Genomic DNA, 24,973 nt, shown 5'->3' on the forward strand with positions numbered 1-24,973 from the left:
TTCGCTGCGCATCCATGAAAGACAACCTATTTCTGTGTTCAACCTCGCATGGAAATCAAATTGACAAGCATGCCAGACCAAAATTCCCTGAAATTGACATGGGACCAAAGTAACACCAGCTATGAACAGATTCCGCCAGCTACTCTAACGGGAGTGTGGTTCTTAGAATTGTGCACCGTATATATTTTTATCATATATTGTGGATGTAATCGTGGAATTCAATCTCAGGATTCTATTTTTAGTGTGTGGGTGTATCCACTTTCGAATCCTTGCGTCGTTTGTAAACTTCAGTCAGTCCTTAGGAGTCTACTATCCAGCTAATCAACTCAGAATCATTGGTTTATCTAGATACAATTTAGATAGAGACCATTAAATCACGTGCCGTCATAGCTGCCACACCAAAATTTCTGGTGAAACGTTTGCAATCGACTTGCTCAGCACAGCCAACATTAACCTTAGTCGCTTGTCAGAACAATCGAGCATTTGGACAACTGTTTCTCTCCAAAATCCACCTCACACTTGGCGTAAGAAGACAAATTGGGATGCGAAATTGCGTACCGCATTTCGATTTGTTGAGTATGCACTGGGTGATCAGTAGGGGAAGGAATGTCTAATGTAACCGTTTATCACACCCACAACTTTGAATAGATGTTCGAATACCAATATCATGGATGGGTTTTCGGGAAAGATGCACGGTGAGGAATATCAGCAATGACAGGAATTCAAATAAAGCCAGATCCTCCCAACCGGAACCTGCAAGCAGTAACAAACGAATTTCTCACATTCCGTAGCACAAGTGCCAATCGGATAGTTAATATTACGGTGTCTCACCTCGGGGCATACTTCCAAGACCATATAAGAACTTGCCGTACGTGAAACCTACATCTGAAAAGGGCATAGGGATGCACCTGGTCCTACAAAATAGAAAGCTTCCCGTTAGAAGAACACTCGTGTTTCGAATCATCAAATGGCAGCCGATTCTTTATGAACGGTGATGAAAAACCACCATTTACCGTCTTGGGTTTACTTTCCAAACGGCCAAAATGCCAAGCTCAGAGAATAGAACATCAGCCATGTAAATATCGAGTGTCGGTAATACGCGGGCTTGCCGCTAGATCAGCTCTGCGAGATGTGCAGTGGGTTGTCGTCAACAATTCACCATACACCAGCTTTTGTGCATCACAAAAAGTATCTCTTAGCAAAGCCCCTGGCCGATTCTGCACTTCATAACAGGTTTTTTCATCGGTGAAAAGGATATTAATTAGTGTCTTCACCTATTCCTATGACTATAGAACACCCATTTCCCCTCACGGATGCGAATAATAACAGTGATGAATAAAGGAGAGTAATGCTTTCAGGATGCTACCTTTTCGAATACCAAATGAGTTTGTGTGAAACCGAAAGCCCCGCGACGCGGTACTGGAACTTCGAATGTGGAGGTGGCTAGTTTTTTCGTATACTTGGTCAGGGGAGTCTGAATAAACACGGCAATAGACTCAGCCCCTTTCGTAAACGAGAATGGTCTGTCATTGTAGTGTAATTGCAGTCACTCCAACTAAATTTGTGTGCGCGTTTTGGTAGTGCAAGTTTCGTCGATCATGTAACAGTCCTATGAACCTCAGTGGGTGTACGGTGTAAGGAACGATCCAATGATTAAGGGAATTCCTATAATTGTAGATAAGATTCATGTCAGTGTGATAATGCGAGATGTGGACACCTTCGTTCTCGTCGTTTTCCGTAACAAACGCATGGTAAACCGCAAAATGGAATTTGCGGTAAAAGGCGTAAACGGAAGTGATCCATCAACTTCGTGACGGAGCTATGAGAATCCAACTGCAGGTGAATGGTGTGTTGCGTAGGCGAACGGTAAAAATATAGATTCACCAACGGAAAACAAATACGTATGTAATCTTGACGCCTCAAATCACTTGGGCTCCTAAGACTAGCTGTTTCTATTCACAGTAGCAATAAGAATGGTAATACTGATACGGCCTTGCTCCCTGATACACAAAATTCAGAAGCGGTGAATTTCCAAAAAGAAAGCAGAACTATTAGTCCTTAATTATTCGCTCCAAGGATGATAGAATTCACCCTGAGATTAGTGATTCCGTAGTGCAACTGTTGGCGGCAACACCCATTATATCATGAAAATGAAGCGGTGATACAGGTTCAGAAATCGAATAAATCAAAGCGGATTACTTTGATTAGGGGACTAGTACATTTCATATGCATGTCCTCTTCGTCGAAAACCTAAACGTATTAGTCTACATAACGCCGCAAGTAGTCACTATCATCAGTCTTCTTTGGGATTACAGTCCGAAGTTATTCCAGCTCCGCTGGAATACAGTGTCAATCAAAGGCTGACGTTTCCCGTTCCAGAGAATGTCACCTTGAATTAATCATCCATGTTTTGGAACACTTCGGTGATATATTGTATATATTTGCGAGCGAAATCACTGGTAATCAAGCAGAGTATGACGAAAGAAGTCTGTATTTTTCTTTGTGTCCTGGAATGCTTGTCTTATTTAAAAGCGTTAGACAGCCAGGCTCTGAAGGGTGCCAGAGTTTGGCATCGAATAAAAACGTGGTCTACTTGTAAGCGCCCTCTCTTAGAGACCACGCGCATTGAACTGTATTTCATAGCATTCTTCTACACATCTGATGTAGGCACTACGTAGTCTTGGAGGAAATAAATTAAAGAGTTATTCTAGAGATCTGCAAGGAATCAATCTGGATGCCTTCAGCATGGATAATGAGTGACCGAGGAAAAATCAAGCGTCTGTTCCATCAGTTGATACTGACGTTTGGCTCCTGTTTAGTGAAGCAAAACACTCAGAAAAAGAAAACAGATGCATCACTTGATTCATATCAGGAGGGCACATAGTACCGCTACATTATTGCATGCTGCGTTTAACACAGTAGATCATACTCTGGCTACGTGCGATAACCCCCGTCCCTATTCAATTCTGATTCACGTGAATTGATGTTATTTCAACCATACTCGATAAAAATACTCTCTGCTTTGAAAATTGATTTAATGTACACACTGAATTGGTCATCCATTCCATATACCGAAATGTAAAAATTTTTCCATCACAAGTTACAACAGTTTGAAGAAGTCATTCCCAAACGGCCTTTGATTATACTTTGGAGATCCAGCTATTTAGTCTGGATAGTTCTCCAGTGAGATAGATTCCACAGTCATTTAATTCAACAACCGATTCTAAAGCTAGTCAAATTGTCCNGGAATTTAATTCTATCGGTAACTCCTTGATTCTTCACAACAACTCAGTGCACGGCATTCAATACAGGTTGAGGGACTGCTGTCTGCAATTTACTGTCATACAAAAAAGCAGTGGTCCTTTCAAAAGGGAAGGAGGCAACTCTCATGAAGAGACCACAGTGGATGTCTTTGTCAGCCGCAGTCTAGTGTGAAGTCAACCGCTTCCGACAAGAAGAGGACGTCAAAAGTCCTCGTCGTACTATTTTTTCAAGCGGATACTGTGGTTGTTTGACGTTTTTCACCATACGGGAAGACGAGCTTACATATCACACAGTTCCCTCCTCATACTAAGTCATTAACTGGTGGAACAGATCCAGTGTACTTCAGTTTGCTTGGATTTCAATAAATTAACGAAAACAGATCTGCCGAGTGGCCCGATGTCTAATATAATGCAAGGAGAACAACTTGAAAAAAAGACGTAATACCTGTTGACAATACTTCGCCCAGACAACACGAAACACTTGATCACTAGATTCCACTAAATCTATTCAGTGACCATTGCATGCCCAAAATTGATGTTATAATCATTTTGTTTTGAACCAGCTGATCGAAAATCTTGATGACTTTCGCTCAATCTGTAGGATTCTGAAGAGGAAAAATGAGGAGCTATAGACGGTGGTCGTTCCTGCTAAGGGCCTTTGGAAATTTGTAGTTGTTAGGTACTTGATGAACAAAGATTACAACGGAGGTTTCAGCTAAAGTACAGTAGCATTTACTTCGACGAACGACCTGCACCCTTACCTTTAGTTTATTTTTGTATTCTGAAAACATCATAAACGAGAGATTTAGCTGGGTTCCAGGTCAGTCTCTCACAAAACCAAGTTTGTTTGCAAATGACTGTATTTCGCTAATTTCATGCAATCTGGTTTCAAGTAGAACATAAGATTGACGGAAACTCGGGGACTACCTACCTCATGAGCCCCAAGAAGGGTGAAAACGGTCGTGGACTGTCGAGAAGTTTTCAGCAACCTTATGAGTAGTGCATTGCGAATATACATATATCGCGATATCTCGAAGTCGTAGCAACTGAAACATGAGGCGGCTTGGTGCAACGCATTCAGTTGCCTGGAAGCATCACAAACGAGGGATTCATCTGGGTTCCAGATGAGTCTTTAGCGATGCCAAAGGGTTTTATTTACTTTGCTTTCAACTTTCAGGAAATCCCTTTTTTCGATCTAAATGTATACTAGTGACAGGGAATAAGGGCAGGTCTAGTAGGATGCACCTCATTGAACACCTACGTGAAACGGTCGGAACAGTTTAGGAAAATGGTTTATTTTATATCCGTTCCACAGTGTCCTCCGTTGAGGGGGAACTTTCTTTCAAGGTGTTCTGTGGTGACAGGAGTACTGTACTATGTGGAGGTTTTACGAAAGATATCCTATTTGATGAGTTAAACTAAGGTGAAAAAACCGTATTCTGGTAGACCAAGTTGAATAGCGATTTGGAGGCATTTGATATTTTGACGGGATTAGAAACAAAAAGCTGTTTTAAGGGATGCACAATCTCAGGAACGCAAAAGCGGCCGATGTTTTTAGCATTCCGTCCATCAACCGTCCACATCTTTCATTATTTTGTAATACTTTTAGCACATTTCTACTGCAAAATGAGTTGTCTTTTTGGCTGTTATTAAATCTAAACCAGCCACCATGGAAATTACTTCCAGAGAGCAAGCAGCTACAAGAGACGTGCAGACACAATTTACTGATGCACCGTTATGTCAAATCCAATTGTTCAAGCTAACTGAACATTCTAGTATACACTTCGCCCACACTGTGCCATTTGTCACTGAAAGACAGAACGTTTCACCAAACAGGTACCAAAGACGTAGAACTTGCTACATATTTATTGATTCCCCCACGAGAAATCACTCCTTGCACACAATTCAGATGTTCCATTGTAGGTAGAGTACAATGTTCATAAACCAAGTGAAAGTCCATGGAACCAGGACAGGAATTCCGTGCACTGGAATGGCTATGATTTGTGAACCACCCGATAAAAATAATAGTAAATTCCCCATTTCACAGTCAACTTAATGATCATGCCCTTTACCATTGTTAGCGCACCTGTCGTTGATTCATTCAGTGAACATTTCCTGGGTGGCCACTAATAAGTGGCTTGTGCGTACCTCATTTCACACTTGCGGATGTTGTCAATGCCAGTTTCTCGGACACAGCTTTAATCTATGCTACTGGATAAATTTAAGTAGGTGTTCAATATCGGAGTTCCGATCACCATCATCATATGCTTACTTGCGCCAACACCCTATCCCCCGACTCTTCTGGTTAAAGCGTCCTGTTAAATAACGTTTCAGTTTCTTCGCAGCCCTATACAGCTGTTCCACTTATGTCTATTGGAACGGTAATCTGCTTGGGTTTGCCTTAATAGCTGTTCACTAGTACGTGGAAGTTTCTATGTTGATTTGGCCACATAATTATATAAATAGAACGTATTTTCGAGAGGTACACTCATTTGCGAATCAATTTGGTTTTCACAAGAGACTCAACGGAATCTCTTGTTTATGATGCTCTTTCATGAAAATATACTGCGATATCTCGAACATCGTACCAACTGAAACATGAGGCGGCCTGTGTGCAGCACATTCAGTTGTACGACATCATAAACGAGAGATTCAGTTGAGTCTCTCGTGAAAAAACCAAATTGATTTGCAAATGAGCGTATTTCTCGAAAACAGTGCAATTTGGGTTCGAGCAGAACATAAGGTTGATGGAAACTCGGGGACTGCGCCTATCTGATGAGCCCCAAATAGGGCGAGACCGGTCATGGGCTGTCGAAGAGTTTGCAGCAACCTTGTGAGTAGTTTCCTAGCACGTGTTTTGGTTCACGTGACGTTAAAGTTCTCCTTAACGTCATATTCTTGCTGCATCTCACTATTAAAGTGTACAATAAGTTTTAGTTTAGTATATCAACATAAGTGAACAATTTTAGAGTTCCATACCTAGATTTGTAATCATTCTCATGTAGTGTTTCTCGTGTAGCTTAACTTTCATAAAGAAGCATTACTTATTCGCACTACTATCACGTTACGGTTCTGAAATCCGGCATCTCGAAAAACCCAACTTACATAAAAATCCGCCAAAACGTACATATACACGAATCTAAGCCGGTGAAATGCACATGAATCTAAGCCATTATAGCTGAGTTTGGTGTAGTGATGCTTTAATGATTACGTCAGCATTCATTTCTGTGTACGTTTTGCTGAGGTTGGGTCGAGAGGAACCTTCGACCTTGAAAGAAACGAAAGTTTCATTTTGAACTTCTTCCATTATGTGCGCTTACTGGTGAAAGTGTGAAATGGGTAATAAAGGATATGGGTATTCCTTATTTAGGTGTTTATTTCTCCTGAATTTAAACCGATGCAGAGAAATTTAATGACCAATGGAACTTCGGATTACTGTGCGCATCATATTTGCCATCAGCGCAAACCGTGTGAAGTTGCCTTTGATCGTCCTAGCTACTGTGTTTTTCCAGTGAACTTTCTTTGTTTACGATCACATCGGTTGGATTCATGGGTAAATTGGGACTTGAAGGAATTTCAACTGCTGAAGTGTGTTTCTGACCCTTAGTTGGCGGAGATAATAAATAATGCACACTTTTACCTATGGTTAATTACTGTGAGTGTTGTTCTTATTATTTTAACTAACAAGACGTCCACGGGGAAGTGATATGTTGAGATATAACCAAAAGAATGCATCTATCGAAACGAATTATGAACCACTGCACTAAGAGAGGCACGAAAAAATCTGCAACTCTCCACTCGGGCTTCTCTTGGTGAGGGAAACATATTGTTTCAACAATCGGACAAGCTGTCTGACCGTTAGCACTCCATAAATATAAGAGAGAAAGATGAACAAAAATCCATTTTGACAACCAATTGGGTAGTCCAATCAAAATGTTCAGTCCTCCAGACCGCTATTGAATTAGACAACATGCTGGTTAGTCCGTTTCGTTCGACCCTATTGACCATTCGTCACTGCCAAAACGTTGCATTCTGCCGCGTGTAGAGTAATTTCTACGATGCTGTGATTTGACTCACTACGAGATGTGAACGGCATGTGACAATCAGTCGATAAATTTAAAACTGCTGAGAATTCATGTACACTATGTCCATTAAGGACTGTTTTCATCTGATATTCATCTAACAGTGAACGTTCGGGCATTTCAGTGAAGACGGCAATGACTGTAAAAAATAGTCCTGCTAGTTTGCTAGCTAGACGTGATCACAAAAAACTGGCGCATACCGGTGCAATAACATTTCTGGATCAGAATTGGACGAATTGAGGCCAAAACAAACTTGTGCACTTTGCATCCAACTTGGATAAGCTTGAAGGCTGCCCCTGATGAGTCTAAACATCATGGCCCATGGAAACAAAAATACGCATTTGTAACTGAAGCAGCACTTTGAGTAAGATGACTGAGACAGTTTCTGTGGCCGAAACAACAGAACATTGCACGAGGTGACGGACCAACGGCTCGAGCTTCATGCAGATCTGCTGTTGTCTTACGCCGACGAGCCCACAAAGGGAGGATGTCTCCACCTTTTCAGAGGGCGCAATACCGCCAGGATATTTTTTCCACAAGATATCGAGGACGATTACATTGACGCCGGCCTCTACTGGCCATACGACCAAGGACTCGTGTGCAGTTTATTTCTTTATCATTGTCTTCTAAGCTTTTGCTCCAGAAAGGGCTATCCAAATTCTGCATCGGACAAGTCGCGAAAAATGCTATTTTAATTTTAACTTCATCAAAAATGTGCACACTCGAATTCCACCATCGTCAAATGATATCTCCGTCGAATTCATTCTGATTAGAATGTAAAAGTGGGGAAAGGGGAAAGCAGCTGTCAGTCTAGTGGTATCCACGAGATATGGCAGTTGAACAGCATGAAGTTGGATGAAACATGTTCAGTCAGTGCTTTCATGCATCTTTCGTTGGGTACTTTGTTGCATTTTGTGTTTGTATCGCACAAAGAATGTATCTGAATCAAAGGTTCGTGCTCATTACGTTCATTGCCACTCGGGGTTGCACGTGGTCAAAACATCTTCGGAGTCATTCAGGAGCAGGATCCAGCCTAGGGAATGAGGACTGACCACAATGAGTTAGAAATAACTGTGGTGCCAAAGCCAAACTAAACTCCATCACGTTTGAGAGACTCGAAACTCGAAACTGTGCACCTGGATGAAGGAATTCCAGTTTGCTAAGGTATACCAGTTTAAATCCCGGATTTTACATCATGATAACGTAATTCATTACGCTCTTGTAGAAAGCAAAATGCAACAAGTATTAATCAATGCATTGAAGGACTGGAACAAATTTTGGTAACTACCATCGACGAGGAGCAAAATGGAAGAAAGTGAAGGTTTTTAAAGAATCAATCGAATGAAAGACGACCAGCTACTTCATACTGCATTGAGCGGGATGTCTAAAGGCACGTTTTACAATAAGTGCCTATAACTTAATAGGCTTCCTGAACCCAAAAATGATTTACTTGGAAGAACCGAAGAAATCTTCTGACCCATAGAACTGAGCATCCGAAAATTTCGTGAACGCAAAAAAGTGGGTTTATATGTCACCTGAACCCAGATGCGTAGAATGGCCCTGTAGTAGACGGAAGAGTGCGATACATACCGAGATCCAGCAATTTACAGGAGACTGCAATTGAGAGCTATATTGGGGGAGCTCCGTTTTCGCAAGCTGGTCAGGAAACAAATGGGTAAGTCAGAAGGAAAGTGACGTCCATCTTCATCCCTCCGTGAGGCTATGGTACAAGTCGATATTATTACTTTAGAGCAGCTTTAGAATCATCCCTGATAAGAAGAGATTCAATAAGATAATAAAATTCCAGGCAAGATGTGTGATGTGTTGGTAATGTGGGGTTACAATTTCAGTCTGAGATATTCTCGTAGTGATACTAAACACGAGAAGTCACTCAGTCCAGTGCTGCAGGTATAACCCCAGCCCTTGGACCTAATCAGAGTGAAAGTCCCAGCAGCTTCAAAACCCTGTTGTCTCCAGGCAGAAAAATTCCAGGATATCTGTCTACATTTAGCGCGTATATTAACCATGTCAAACTCGAGGCGTCGTTATATGTCGGATCTATCTTTCCACAAAAGTATCACGATGGATTTCATCAGCGAACAGTCACAAAAAGTGCTTTAACTCAGATTGAACCAGCATGTCCTTTTAGGCAGTAATGAGGGGCATAACTAAGTCGGAAAAGTCCCAGAAAACATTAACCCTTTTGGGTAGACTGATGATCTCAACCGAAAAGTGACGAGCACTTGTTAATAGTCATTTTACTCTCGCTATTCATATGTGTAAAACAGAGTTATAGCTTAGGAAGATGACGGGAATAAAACACACTGAGAGATTCACAGGAGTGAAGAGTTCTCCGAAAGTAGTGTCCCGGTAGAAACATGCTTTGAGTCGATACATTTTACGCACACAAAGCTTGCTGCCTCAACCAGACCAGCAGTGTTTCAGAAGGGTTTGATAAACTCGGCAACGTTTTGCTTTTGACAGAAGAGCTTCATAAGGCCAAGCGATTAGGTCATAAATTTGGCCAGGTTTTCAGGCAGATGGAGAACCCATCAGTAAGACGTCTTCAGATTAGCGCATTAGATCAGTTTTGAATGCCAAACGATGGTTCTTGTCAGTTAGTGTGGTCGCGTTAATGAGGAGGAATTTTAAATTGGTTATGATCTGGTTTGGGTCCTTAATCTTCCACTTCAAGGTGCTTTAATTGGTGATTCACCGTGGCCGCCACTGGTAGGTTTTGTTGGTCTTTGTGGGCTCGTGAGTGTTATGATAATTTAATTGTGTGTGCGGGGGGGGGGCTAGAAGGTGGGTGAGGTAAAGAGCAATTAAGATAATGACCCCTTCTGATAACCGCGCACCAATACGTGTCAGCTTGAATGATATGAAACGATGACTTCCCAATCAGTGCCAAACCTTTTCCAGTTGATTAGCTTAGCAACTGAAACATGAGGCCACCTGGTGTAGCACATTCAGTTGCCTGGATACATTACAAACGAGGGATTCAGCTGGGTTCCAGGTGAGTCTCTCGCAAAACCAAATTAGTTTGCAAATGAGTGCATTTCGCTAGATTAGCATTACTTCGCTGAATCCCATCATGGGTTTTGCTGCATAAATGGAAAATGAATTGCCTGGTTTCTTGCGTTCAGTGGTGCTGTGTTCCGAGATGTAGACTAATAGCTCTCTCATCGCGCGTACCAAGTGCTTCTGTCCTTCAGGCTTGCGGATTATACTTGTCGCGCTTAAAATCCATTGCAGCATGACTTGGAGAGTAAATTTTACCGCCATTTTAGGTGTTTCATGATGGAGGACTAGTGTGTTATCCGGGCATCTTTTTGAAAATGCCTTGAGATGCTGGGTTATCGCTCAACACCTCATCGTAATATCGATAGACCAGTGTAAATATAATCATATTTATCGAAAATAAACTAAAACTTCCTCTGTATTGAAAATGGGGATATCATGAACACAGTGGTCGTGAAGTTAGGTGACCGCAATATTATCACACACTCGCGTTCTATAATAGCTAACAGTATGTCGGCAAACGCAGGAAATAGATGGCTGACCATTGCAACAAATTCAATTTGGGAGCAGCCAATGGTTTCAAGATCAGAACGATTATTCTGTTTACGGACTAAACTGAGATCTTTCTAACAGATTCACATTAAATATAAACATTTTGACACAGCGATATGTCCTTAAAAGTGATTTAAAATTAATGACATACATCTGATTGGAACCCACCGACAATCCGAAAAAGTCCCAAAGTACCCTTCAAACTTATATCGTTGAAAAGTGTCTGCATAAAATGCAAAATAATGACAAACAAATGCGATGAGTTGTTAAATTCTGCGTGCTTATTATGAAGTATCCAGGTGATGGTTTCATTCGGTTGATAGGATGGATCTCATTTTGATAAACATTAAGCTGAACTCATTATCACTGTAGTGGAACATCCGTCTGGTTAGAAAAATCTGACATCTTTCATTTCATGAGGTATGTGATATCTTGATAAAGCTGAGATACCATGCAGAAATTTTGGCGCGGCACGGCAAGGGTTAACTAGTCTTATATGTCCATAAGTATGGATCGGAACCATGCCGCTTTATCTGGTTACATGGACGCTAGTTCTTTGACTTGGTCATATAGGCATTCAAAATGGACATTCGTCTCTGATTTGTCCGTTTGTTTGCGAAGTACAAGACTTCCATCTGAGCTTTGATAAACTGAACGCCGGAGCATGTTTATAAGCATAGTCGAATACTTTGGAGATCCTTCTAGATCGCACAACGATTCCCCTAGGCTTTCATTAAGATGTCCCCGGAAAAGTCCTCGAGATTTAACGGAGGAGTAAGCGACGGTTCTTTGGATGTCTTTATGTCGTTTTCGGTAAGTTTCATCCTACTTTCAAGAGGTTCTTCGACATCACCGCTATGGCGTCAGCCTAGTCATTATGACCAAAGTGTCCACTCTAACACCCAGTATCCTAGCCGAATCATATACTTAGTTGGCGCTCAGAGTCAGATTATGGCGGAATGTCAAGCACCATCAGATTTCTGAAACAGAATAAAGTGAAATTCTGATGACTTGTCATCGACTGTAGTAGTAACACATCTGAGCTCAGTTATTTTGGCAAAGCTGGTCCTGGTCCCATGAGAAGCACGGCAGATCGAGTTAAGTGCCCACATATGAGATATCCAAGTAGCAAAGTCGAGTAACCTGCTCTGTAGCAGGCGTCTGCGCTGATATACAATGCCTGTCCGGGTAGCCCTGGTTGAGGAATATCACTATTACCACAACCTTTCGATTTTTTTCATTTTTGTGACCTATTAAAAGTTCGTAACAGGCTCTGAAGGATTCTAATAAAAAAATGCTACCTTGGTTTATATGCACGTGTTTGTTCCAATTACACTTCAGCGACTTAAACGGTTTCTACCTGCACGCGATGCTAGCGTTGTCGACATAAATCAGTGATACCCAAAGCGCCAACCAACGACAATGTATAACTACATATGGGGTTTTTATTGTGCCAAGTTGAACTCCTATGGGTTTTGGTTGTGCCTGGGCGACAGCGATGGATGTCCACCAGATGTTCTACGGAGTATAGACTGGCACACACGAGCAAATCAACCCGTATGATACAGCTTCACCTGACCAAAGTTGTATCCGCGATCAACCGTCGAGCTTAGCCAAGTGCAAACGTTTACTCGGCTGGTGTGACAAAGAGATTATCAAAAAAGTTATTAGAGAGTAGTAGTAGCAGTAGTCTTTCCCTTAGCTACTTATTGTGCTGCTATGCTTCATTCAATGTGACAGACCGGGCAGTCACCAAGCCTCCCAGAAGCTATGTGAGTATAGCGCGAACAAGAAAGATACAACGCACGGCAAGTTCGCAACAAGTAACTGCCCGACGCTTGTGTCCGAGTTAACTACAGGTCACAAATAGTAGTCACTGGAGTCAAAATAAACATCAGTAACCCTATGTACTTAACGCTTTGTTACAGACGAAGATGTACTTAAAAGGAATTGCTCGGTGTCAGAATTCTAGGTGCAGAATATAGTCAAACGATGTATAGGGGTATAGGAACATAATGCTGCCAAGTTATTTTTCGCATGCCTGTCGGACCCACTTGTTCATATAAAAGGCTGGTAACCCAGTCCAGGGACTTGGACAAGTAAACCCAGTAAAGCTGTCATGGGACAGACAGATCACTCGACAGCAATCTATCTTCATGGAACACTGGCATGTAGTGGTTGCTCCAAGCAGAGCACCCTAGTAACGACTATACCGCTTGTAGGCGACTAGTAAATATAAGCAGAAGTAGGAAACCAAATGGAAAGTCCGCAACCTCTTTTAGCTTATACAAGGACGGCTGGTGTATTTGACACATATTGTCCTTGGTATGGGAGATATACTGAAGTTCGGCACTCATGTCGTCATCATTCGAACTCTTGTTTTACTGAGTTCATTCCGCGAGCATCAGTTTCCCACTGCACACGCCTTCAGGTGACCAAATAATTTCCACTTGGTATAGGCAAATGACCGATATGTTTTGTCCGTATCTTTCACAAATGCAAAGCATGACTCTACACTTTCGAGGATATTTTGATATAAAGCAAAAGATGTCCCGGTTAGATTTTTAAAATAATTCGGGATCAAAGTTAATCGCCCGTGTGTTAAATTACGGCTACTCGGATGGTTCACAGTGAACTTGAGTTCGGGTTTTGTATCATCAAGGACATGTGAGCAAATGTTATTTCGCTTGCGCCTAGTCAGCTGATGAAATGACTGCTAAGGCTCCAGATGCTTTAGCCCGGATTTGAGCACCCGGCTGCCGACGCCCACCCTAGTCATAATAATCGTAAGGCCTTCAAGACCGACGGCGGGAACAACCCCAAACACGACCGTCTGTTTGGTCATTTTAGCATCAAGATTTTTGAACGCCCCATAGTTGCCATGGTTGCCATGGTCTAAACAGGCCTCGGCAACTCAACCACTAAGTCCGGCCCTTTGGCTGCCGCTTCAGCAACGGCTTGGGTGGAAGCGAAATACCGTCTGCCCACACACATCAAAATAACTGTACAAAGCCGGAAGTGAGCACAAATTTCGCCTCCGAAGCCTGTCACTCCGTCAATCGCTTACACAGCGTGCCGGCACATTGAGTCCGAGAAGTGAACACAGCGACGCGCACTGAACATGTATTGAGCGGGGCTATGATGTGAAGTGAAAGCGCCTGACAAGGTGCTGGACTAGGACATGTGACGTGACGATCAGGAACTGACAGTTAAGCACACGAATCTAGTCTGTCAGACCACGCGCAAAATGCGTGATGCACTCCTCCGGTACGCTGATTGATTTACTCTGTCCCCCTCAACTGCTGGTGGTAGGGGTGTAAACGTGAATCAACCTGTAGTGGATGGGCAAAGCGTCTTCGTTCGGGACGCCTCGCGGATGGGAATTACGTCTGTTACTGTAACATAGTTTACTGTTGAATTCCCGGCCGCCTTGATTTCTACTTGGTGCCAAATTAGACACAATTCGTGGAGTACACTCCTTTGCACACAAATTCGGTTTTAACAGGAGATTCAACTGAACCTTAGATGAGTTGGTTGTTAATCGTCAATTTTGTGAAACCTGAGGGTAGTAAGAAACGACGATGCTGGTCGTGCAAAATTATGATTTCATGTCCCCAGTAGAGAAATACTTAACTGGATAGTGAATTTAACACAGAACGAAGCCTATCATGACATCAAATCGCGGAAAATGATTCCAGAAAATATTATCCCAACTAGATCTATTAAGAACCAAATCCAATGTAGATTATGTTGTAGCATAAGTTTGTTAGTTCTCGCGCTGCTGATCGTGAGACCGATGAACTCTTTGAATCTGGTCTTTCGAAAGTAGGCAAACTGCCGCCTTGGGTCAACACCTAAATAAAAACCACTAACCTTGTGATCGTTACGTGTCAGATATCGTAACCAACAGAGTGTGACTGTTCTCAGAAGGCCCGTGCAAATGGTTCCATTTATTCTCATCTGGTTAGTTAGGCAGAATTTTTCATTTGGGTGTTTTTTGGACTACACGCGTGCATCGTCGGCAGCGCTTACTTTAAAAACATGCACGTGTTAGGCCAAGTATTCACAAAAGCATGAGTTTTAAACAAGATGTGGTTATGCGCTAGCCAAAATAAACTCTCAGCGAGAATGCCAGGACTGTTCAACTTTGTATCACTATCAACTTACTACTTGTTACGAGTGAAAGTGTATTGACCTAACTGTTTTTCCTTTCTTGGTTTTCCAGTCAGACGGCTGTTGATCTGTTCACCGAGTTTGGTAACTAACTTGCACACTTTTCGTCACCAATCGAGGAGACAGTGTCAATACGCCATGATGTCCGCTTGTTTGATGATGAAACGTTTGCAAGTTATTTACTAAGCCACCTGATCATAAGCCAATAAACGCACTCAAGCTACCAGTGTTTTTTCTTTCATCCGATTGGTAACGGTGACCTATTTTATATCGGATCGTCATCGATGAGGTACATTTTCCAATGCTTAAGGTGCATTTGCAATACAGGTATCCTATACCAGAAAAAATACACCAGCGTTCAAGCTGCACTCGAATGCATTGTGGTATCTCAACACTGGACTATCACCTCAAAGAATTTTGGTTGTATCTCCGGACCACAAGACGGGTCAGGAGGTCCGAAGCCAGTGCTCCTCAAATTAAACGTCGGTCAGAACCAAAACATCGGTATTTCAGCGTCCGGTGATACAGATCGCTTCAACGCATCCCTTCCAATTACCAAGTGCCACATTGCGCTACTGCGCGACCAAGTACTTCACGTTAGTTCACAAACTGGAACGTGCTCACAAAGTAGAAATCGGTTGCCGTACATGAACACTGCTACTTACAGCGACGATATTTCAGCAGGAGATGATCCACCCAAATATAGCTGCAAATCTAAGTTGCAGCTAGAAGAAATGCAAATCCCATTGCGAGTGTTCTGTCTCAGATACGGATTTTGCGGAATTTGTTACATTTGCGCTGTGTCCGATGATTATCACCAGGAACAGTGACCACACGCTAACTACGATAAGCCTTGAAAAGCATTTAACTGTTTGTAGCCTTGTCACTGAGGATGCGAAAAGCTCACTGAGAAGACGTGACGTGATAGAACATGGATTTTTTCTACCATAGTTTGTTTGCCAGCTACCAGTACACTGGTTTCCAACTACAGAAAAAGCGAGACGAACGGAAGTCTTTCTGATCTACGAAGAGTTGGCGTAGTTTATCATGAACAAGGCTTACACGATTAACAGCCTAGAACATCTGTCGGCACATCGCGATTCCGATTTTAAACTACTCGGTGATTCCTGACATTGTTCTGATCGTTTGTAAGAACGAAATCAAACAAGACTGACTTGGTACAGAGTCCTCATACACGGTGTGGCATAGATCGTCACGACGCTGATGAATTTTTGGTCCTATTGCGCCATAGTAACGCAAGTGAGTTCAGTCTGTGCTAGTAGAATAGCTGTAGACGAATTTCAGACGAATAGCAGACGATTTTTGGGAATCCAAATGCTCACCATCAAGGATGTTTCCCGCTGATGAATTCAGAAAGAACATAACTCGAGTTCGGTGTTTTTTTTCTTGATCTAATTGTTCTTCCAGTCGGGTTTTTTAAACCCAAAATTACCGTCCGCGATTGAACTTTATGCATGAACGCGCGGTTTACGACACTCCAGAGCATCGCTCGCTGCTTGGCTGCCACGTTACAAATCGCGTTGAAAGAACTCTGTACTCTGATACTCAAGTTTTCATCTCCTGATTAGTGTTCAAACTCAGCTAATCCTCTAAAGCACTCTGCCTGGTTGAACTGATCCAAGTGCGCAGACGCAGGCTTTCCCGCGGTATCGGTGCTAGAATGAAGTAAAGCGGAATTTTACAAGTTTGCCTGAAGTTAGCAACAGCACAGTGATAGTCACCCATACCGAGTGGGCAGACCCAGGTCCCGTCCGCCCACTGTTCCATAGCGGGTAAGACTCTGGAGCTTGTTATAGCTGCGCGCAGTCTGGTCATGTTTTAAGAACTTGGATGATGAAAAAACCCTCAAAAACAGACAGCGATCGCTAGAAAGTGGAATTCCCTGTGCATATTGTCGTTGTATATTGAGAAACCTTATGGCAATTGATGTATGAGTTCCTCAGCTCCTGAATAATATTCGACACAAGATTTTACAAGAAATCAGGGGGAATATTTTGTTCTTAAGGGGCATTTAGGCTGGTTGAGAATATGGTGGTATCAATAAAATTCGCCAGCTTCTTTCTCTCTTCAACACAATGTTTAGACAACTTCCATTCGCGATCATCAGGCGAGAATTTCAGCTAAATGGAGCGCACTCTGCTAGGACTACCTAATTAGCTTCATAACAAACCAGTTGGCTGTGCATGTTACATCAAAATTTGAGGTTAGCGATTGTCAATGGTCATTTTATCCTTTATCAGTTTCTAACTTAGCCATCTTTGGTGACAAATATGTATCAGAAATGGCATAAAGGAATCATTTTTAAACGTCTGCTTTGTGAGCTCTTCATCTGTAATCCCCTAGAAGACGCATGATTCATTTCCCTTAGCGAATACGCCATAAATAGGAGACCGTGACGTGCAGCTGCTTTACACTATCTCGTGTTGACGAACCGTTTATTTTCATTCTATTAGTTCGCTCACTTGCAAACCAGATTGGGTTTCTCCGATGAGCCCCAATGTGACAGCTTACGACACCCGATGATTTTCCATCTATTGAAAAAAAATCAAGATGAACATAGTAAACCACAAATTCACAGGGAAGAAAGTACAACAGAGGATACATAAAACGTGTCAAGTAGCCATGCAGTCTTTTAGTGGGGGGTTCTGTCTCAAGGGAATGATTTTGAAATGCATTACCCTTAAATTGCCCTTGTTGGGGCTTGAGTGGTAAGGATTTCGGAAAGTAAAAAAGACCTTATTTGAAAATTCCCTATCGAAAAACTTCACTATATTTAACTGAGTTGGTGTCTAGTTTAGAATTCGCGCAGTTGTAGCATCCCGTTTAAGGGAGAAAACCGGTTAACAAATTTTATTTCATTTTTGCTTAAAATGGGTTTCATTTAAGGTGCGGTAGCCGATTTAATGAGTTTATCACACAAGGCATCGCTGCCGTTAGAGATTAAGGGTTTCTCCGTGACCACTGATCTTCGTAGGTGGTAGAGTCGAATTTGTTAAAAAACTTGCCACCCAGTGGTCTGGAATTTATGCGGATTCTGGTCATGCCGAAAGGAAAACTGAGTGGACCGTTCTTCAATCCGTTCAATGTATCGTCATTGTGCAAAGTATTATCAGCTGATTTGTTTCTGTGTATTCATTCGTTTCATACTCACAGAAAATAACTTGAAAGCGCTTCGATGCCCTTGATAGAATGCACTCTCTCTTCCTTTTGATAGCACTATCTTATCTTACGTCAGAAGCATCATTCTGCCTGACTGTTTGTCATAAATTCATTCATACATTTGCATGCCTGGTATTGTCTTTATTGTCCAATATGCCACCATGGTTGTAACAGTTCCAACCTGTTGTGTGATGAAAACTACGAATGCCAGAGTTGTGACTAGTTGAATACACTCAGCCCATGTCGGTCGAATCTATAGGGTTTCAACGGACAACCGGAAGAATATGAGCACCATGCACTACAGTACCATAATACCAACACGGTTTCTTCTCACAGCCCAACCACAACATGATACTGGTGTTCAACAATATTGGAAGTTCCTTCGTATCGGATTCAAAGTGTGTATACAACGACTGGTTAACCTGGAACAAAGGATTGGCAGTGCATTACCCAATGAAAGGTGTAGCTTTTGAAAGTATTCGAACGCGGAAGTGCTCAGATCAGCCTGAAAGAGGTACTCAGCCGGTACCACTCAGTTGTCGAATGGGCCGTAAAAGCCATGGGATATCAAGCTGGAGTTATGGAAGATAGACTCGCATCATGGCTGTTCGGATAGTACCCGAACAAAACTAAGAATATGTTATCAACATCGACTCAAGAAATCAACTATTGAAGATTAGGATGTGAACTTCTGGTCAGCTAAATACCAAAGTCATTTTTTCGTTTGCATTTCAGCGCCACTGTTTTTGAACTTTTGGAAGGTTTTTCGGTCGCTTACATCTGCTACCTATCAATATTTTATCCGAGCTGGGTCTGATATCATTTGTACATCAATGGGAAAAGTCAAAGTTAGTTTTCTGTTCAAATTTTATCAGGAGTGAGTCGTTAAATATTCGGGATTGGTTTTGCGTTTCAACATCACCCTAAACTTGCTCCAAGACGCTAGCAGTTTAATGGACAATTAGGAGTTTGTGAGTTCATTCGGAGTTAAATGAATGCAGTATTGACTTCGTGAGATAGATGCTTGTTGGTGCATTGATCACCGTGATAAACCTTGTTTTATTGGCTGCCTATCTAAGTAGGAATAAATAGTTAGCTAAATAGTTATACGCCTGATTCTTGAAATTTGAAAAATCTACTGAGTCTTTTTCTCATCTTATTGAACGCATTTGATATTAGTAAAATATCTGGAAAATGGCTACATCATCACCCTGCTCTCTCAAGGGAATCCTCTAGAAACCACTGAAACTGAATAGGTTTGCACGAAAGCGAACATCTGATACACGCGATAAGAATGAAACGAGTTCGAACTTAATATACTTCTTGAAAAAATGACAACACAATTCCTTCACACTTGGGGTCGTGACCAATCTGCATAGAACTTGATTTGTATGCTACCTATTCGGCAGAAATTCGACGGACGGTGCTAGTACTCTATTCAGTACGTATTGTTACATCACACTGTTTCACTGCGGCCTGCTGGTGATAAATGAATAACTCACGCAAACCCAAGAGCACAGGCTGCAAGGCACTGCCCTGTGATTTTGAACAAGCTCTTTCGACTGCAGTACCTATGAGCCATTCTACTACCACTTAACTTGAATTGCTGTCACAGTCTCTCGCACAGGTAGCCTCCTAAATACACGCAACAGAGAAACCTAATTCTCTACAAGCTGACGACTTCACACGCACCACGAGTAAAGTCAACCATTTTGTACATGAAAATGTACCTTCCTTCTCTTGATATCAGAATGTTCACAGAGAAGAGTTCAGTTCTGCGGCAGCCCTGTAATTTTTGTAACGAAGATTTCGCAATTCTCAATGGTTACCTCACTGCAAAATTGAATGAAGATAACTACGGATTTAACACCAGTTCAACTGAAAAAAAGCTCTCGAGTGGAAGTCATGAAATATAAACTTCTCAGCGGTCCAAAAAACTCCAAGACACCTTTTGGAAGCTTTTAAATCTGACTCTGTAAAACACTCTTTTGCGAATTTTGGACGACTCTGTGGCCGCATGTGACCACACATGGTATGTTAGCATTGGTGTCATGCTTGTGTATGGTTGAAGAGAAAACTGCAAGCTCTTTCAATATGTCATGACCAGGTTCGTCTAAATGTGAACAGTGGCTAGAAATCTTAGTTGAATGCAGCCACAACTCGAATGTCGTGGCTCAAATTTGCTGAGACATTTGTTGCCTTTGCCACGGTTTCATGATGGTCCTGAGTATTTATTGGGATAAAAATGAGAGAAACACAACAATACAAACCGAGTGCGGGGTACTAGGACCTGATTTTTTAGTTTCAGAGAAGGTACACTTACCAGCGTGAATAAAAACAGAACGGGACATTGTAAACATGGATTACATATAAAGGATCGTTTCTTATCACTGGGTAACAAAGCCTATACCTGAAAACAAGTCATAAGCCAAAATAATCAAATATGGATAGTGATGAACTGAAATAAACTGAAGCTAAACATGTTTGTGCAAAATTCAGTGTACGGCACGTTCCTCTCCCTGTACGAATCGCTTCGTTCAGTGTCCTGACCTATTTTCAGCATAAAAAATACCGTAATTATGCGCCATTTGTAAGTACCTAAGATAGCGTATGAAGTATTTGTTTTCATTTCCTCAATATTCAACCATGGTGTGTCGAAACATATAACGCCAAGTTCTCTTCAGAAGTTAAGTTTACATTACTTCCACCGAGAAATTGAATCTTTTTGTGAGTTTCCATGTACCGTTTGTTTCGGTATCAAGGTACCTGATCATTTGTTCATTTCAAATCACATCGAATCCAAAGGTGGGTATTATCGGAGGGTCTGGAATGAATGACCCGAATATTCTGGAACATTCAAGTGAACGTGTGGTAACAACCACATTCGGTGACCCATCGGACAGCATTATTGAAGGCATGATAGGCCGCGTTCCTTGTGCAGTTCTTCCAAGGTAAGTAGTTGGGGTAAATTATTAATGGCATGTTAACTGACCGTTTCATATCAGTACTATATGATCCACTTCTGGCTGTTTCAGCACTGAATGTTGGATTTTTTCATTCCTTTGACTTATGTCCACATGGCGAATTCGCCATGAACACCAACTATAGAGACTAATCATCGCCTAAATTTTGAGCAAAGCAGTTTGTATAACAAACCTTTGGTTACGTAGGATTAGGAAATATTATAAACCGATGTGCACTTTTTCAGAAGACCAACCACTTACTCTAGTAGTATCGTGATCATTACTAGCTATCCTCATCCTGAATTTGCTGTGCAGGGGTTAGAGTATAATCCAGACAAACGCGTAATTTTGCTTCCCCATCTAGCTGCGTATGCGTCAAGCTGGTAATGGCCTATTAACTCGCGAGGAAACGTTGGAATTGGCATTGAAATTGGACTCTTATTCATAAACTTGTGTTGCCTTGTCACCTGGTCATAGTTCCAGCGGAAAATCTGACCTTGGGTACAAGGTTTCCCCGCGAATGCGTCTTTTCTCTCCTACCCAAAACAAAATCGTTGGGTTTTGCAAACCTTCAAACCTCTATGGTTGTTTGGAGTGATAGGCTATTTGCGACTGCATCAATAGTATTCCCCCCCCCCATTTTGCACCGTAAATGAAGTTCGATTCTTACATTGTCGACCAGAGAAAAACGTAATTTTGTTTATGTTTTGATGAGACAACCGCAGTTGTTTGTCAGCGGTTTTTTGTAAGAAAATGTTCCCGTGCTTGCTGAGTTATCGTGACATAAGTTCATTGAGAATCCCCTTGAAAGTTTTGTGCTTTGTTACCACCACACTCGTTTATTCCGAACCAGGTTAAAACTGGTGAACTAGTATCATGCTGACAGTTCAGTCTTTATTGAGAACTTCAAGCATTAACCGTGGTGCCACCTGTTCTGAAAAAGGAAGGCAGTATCTTCAGAGGCAACGAGATAACGAACAAGTGGATCGACCAGCATGAGGAACTTGATGTCAAATTTATGCGCTTTGTTCACATGAAGGAGATGAACCGATCGTATGACTTCAAGGACACTAGCCAAGCGGAAGTCAAGCAAATGAATATTTCGCTAACTGGCTGCGAAAAATTCAAATATTGCGAAAGTAGACGCCACCGAAACCAGTGATTTTCAAATAAACTAATGTTCATTTCAATGAACGGAAGATGTTTTCAGATGTTAGCACTGTTCTGCAGAATGTTCGTGCACCATAATCGTCTCTTTATAAGCCTTTCTGCAGAATGACATGAGCTCGTGTACTGACAGTCTCAAAGCAGTGCTGGCATTACATTGTGTAAAATACTGTCACCTCTGAGCGAACTGAACGTGTTTAAAGTAGTTTATATTCCCTTGGCAAGCACTTTCAAACCAGGTCAAATTTCTCCTCGGTTAGTTAACGGACCGTTCCGTTTGGATTACCTCACTCAAAAGCACACCCAGGAAATTTTAGTGTATTTTGGAATCCTTCACCTACGGATGCCATTTTGGGATAAGAATGAAGACGTCGAATCCCGGGTGCATAGGCCTTTTGAAACTGTTGACCAAGACGCTGGACATCCAAGTGCATGTGCTTTCAGACAAACCGTATTCGTCGCACCTGTTCTCAGATGCTCCCTATCGAGACCACCACGGACATATTGGGTAATTTTTTCCAGAACGGACGTGAGACGAAGATAGTCCACTAGGGTTAGTTCGTCACGGCGCCTTAAGTCGCCAGGGCCTGCCTCCCACCTTGGTTGTTCCGGGTTTTCTACTCCGGACATTTGACATGCCAGGCGAGCGTGTCACCACTGCTGCAACAGTGCGGTTATCAAAATGTAAACAGGCGACACATTAGTACGATGCCAGTGTTAGCCTGACGCGTCGGACAACGACCAAGTGTACAAAGCAATCGATATTTACCAAGATTTTTAAACACACACTTGCAGGCTGGTTGCGTCCTACAGCCGTAAATCTATAAAAAAGGACTTATCGGAAATTATTATGGTAGCGTTATTGAAAGACTGAAAAGGTATCATACTGCCATACATAGATGCTGATCTATTCTAGACGAACTTCAGATAGCATGGACATATGCTCCATTCCTGTGAATGAGACCCCATAAAATTAGGTCAACGACGTAAAAGGTGGCTCAACTACAAGTTCTATCGAAATAAGTATCAAATTCTTAGACATAAAGAAAACCCCATCATCAACTAAATGTATTTGCAATCAACTTACAGGAGACACTTCTGCAGAAAAGTGGGCACTTTTTCCTCTCAAGCAGCTTGAAAGGCTTTTTTCATCAGTCTACCCTCTGATACGCATACTCCGAGCCACAAATGATGGTGGAACCCGATGACTTGGAACATCATTATAGATGTATCTTCCACCTGAAATGCTTTCTGACTGCAAACTCTCTGCAAGTATGATCGTAATTGAAAGCGCGCTAGCAGTTCTTCAGGAACAAAAGTGTTCCCGAGGTCCTTGACAGAGGCTGAGATCACCGTGAAAACCGTCCTTAACTCTCTGAACCCCATTAGCACAAATCCGCACTTTTCCAACTGCCTTCACTATAGACTGACGAAATGTTTGGCACAAATAACGAAACCATTGTTTGACCGATTACCAACTCACGCCTTGCGAGATAGTTTCCAGCTAGCAGCACCGCCGTCGCATCCAAACCACTACGATCAACTCCTCGCAATTTTGGACCTCATGTGTTTGTTTACACAAGAAGACTCCCACGAGACTGTTGAAAGTGTCTGTGATATCCTTTTTACCATAACAGTACTCTGGAATACTGGTAACATAATAACGATATTGCCCCGCTATTGTACTGGAAACTAGTTTTAACCCACAAGGTCATTATCACGTACGGCTTGATGAATTCGCCATAGCTAGTCAACCCGCGGCTGCTTTCCGGGCTATCATACAAATGCGGATGGAAGGTCTGGGCGAACGGGCTATATTCTACAGAATACGCGTAAGTGATATCTTCGTGACCATGCGATCGATTCCCTAAAGAATATAGCTCTCTCGAGAACTGATAACCGTTAATCTCAGTATCGTATTGACGGCTGATTTCAACTTGAATGATACAATTGCCATCCTGCATATCTAAAGAGCACGTGATGCAATGAGGTGTCTTGTGAACAAAACAGCTTGAATAGTCAGTTTCCATCATTTTCAATTTTTGTGCCACGGCACGAGAAAAAGGAGGTATCCGTGAAAACGCTATGTGGCAGAGTAAGGAAATTTTTCTTGAAAGATAAGATCGACGTGAAATGTAATAAATATAGGATACAATGGATATGAATCAGAGTGTGTAAACCGGGGCACCAAGTTGCGTCTGAAGCAGTAACTGCTCTTCTCGATACATAAAGTTGAAACTCAGAGGAGTTGTTATTAGATTGATTGTGGTGTGGCGTCTAAACCCAGCCGTCAATCGAAACTACTACACTGTTAGACCGTCAATTAACACACCACTATCTCAGTGTGTACCGTCCAATCTCATTCAGCGTTTTTCCTGAGAATACTGAACCCTCAACCCCAACCGCATGAAGCATCAGAATGGAACAACCATCTCCAAGAAAGAGGGAGGCCTTGACCGGTGGGCTGAATACTTTGGAGCGTTTTTCGAATACTGAACCCTCAACCCCAACCGCATGAAGCATCAGAATGGAACAACCATCTCCAAGAAAGAGGGAGGCCTTGACCGACCGG

The 24,973-nt window shown here is 42.1% G+C and overlaps 1 protein-coding gene across 1 annotated transcript in view; it reads left to right on the forward strand.

Annotated features, from left to right (window-relative positions):
* Positions 1-18,939: 18,939 nt before the first annotated feature.
* T265_02922 (hypothetical protein) overlaps positions 18,940-24,973 on the forward strand; it is a gene marked incomplete at both ends in the record, with an annotated part of 18,778 nt that continues 12,744 nt past the window's right edge. The window contains 2 exons of the mRNA XM_009167286.1: positions 18,940-19,119; positions 21,077-21,222. Of these exons, the coding sequence (XP_009165550.1) occupies positions 19,105-19,119; positions 21,077-21,222 (161 nt within the window). The remainder of the gene's footprint in view (positions 19,120-21,076; positions 21,223-24,973) is intronic.

This window comes from Opisthorchis viverrini (genome assembly GCF_000715545.1).
Source record: "Opisthorchis viverrini unplaced genomic scaffold opera_v5_38, whole genome shotgun sequence".
Lineage (NCBI taxonomy): Eukaryota > Metazoa > Platyhelminthes > Trematoda > Opisthorchiida > Opisthorchiidae > Opisthorchis > Opisthorchis viverrini.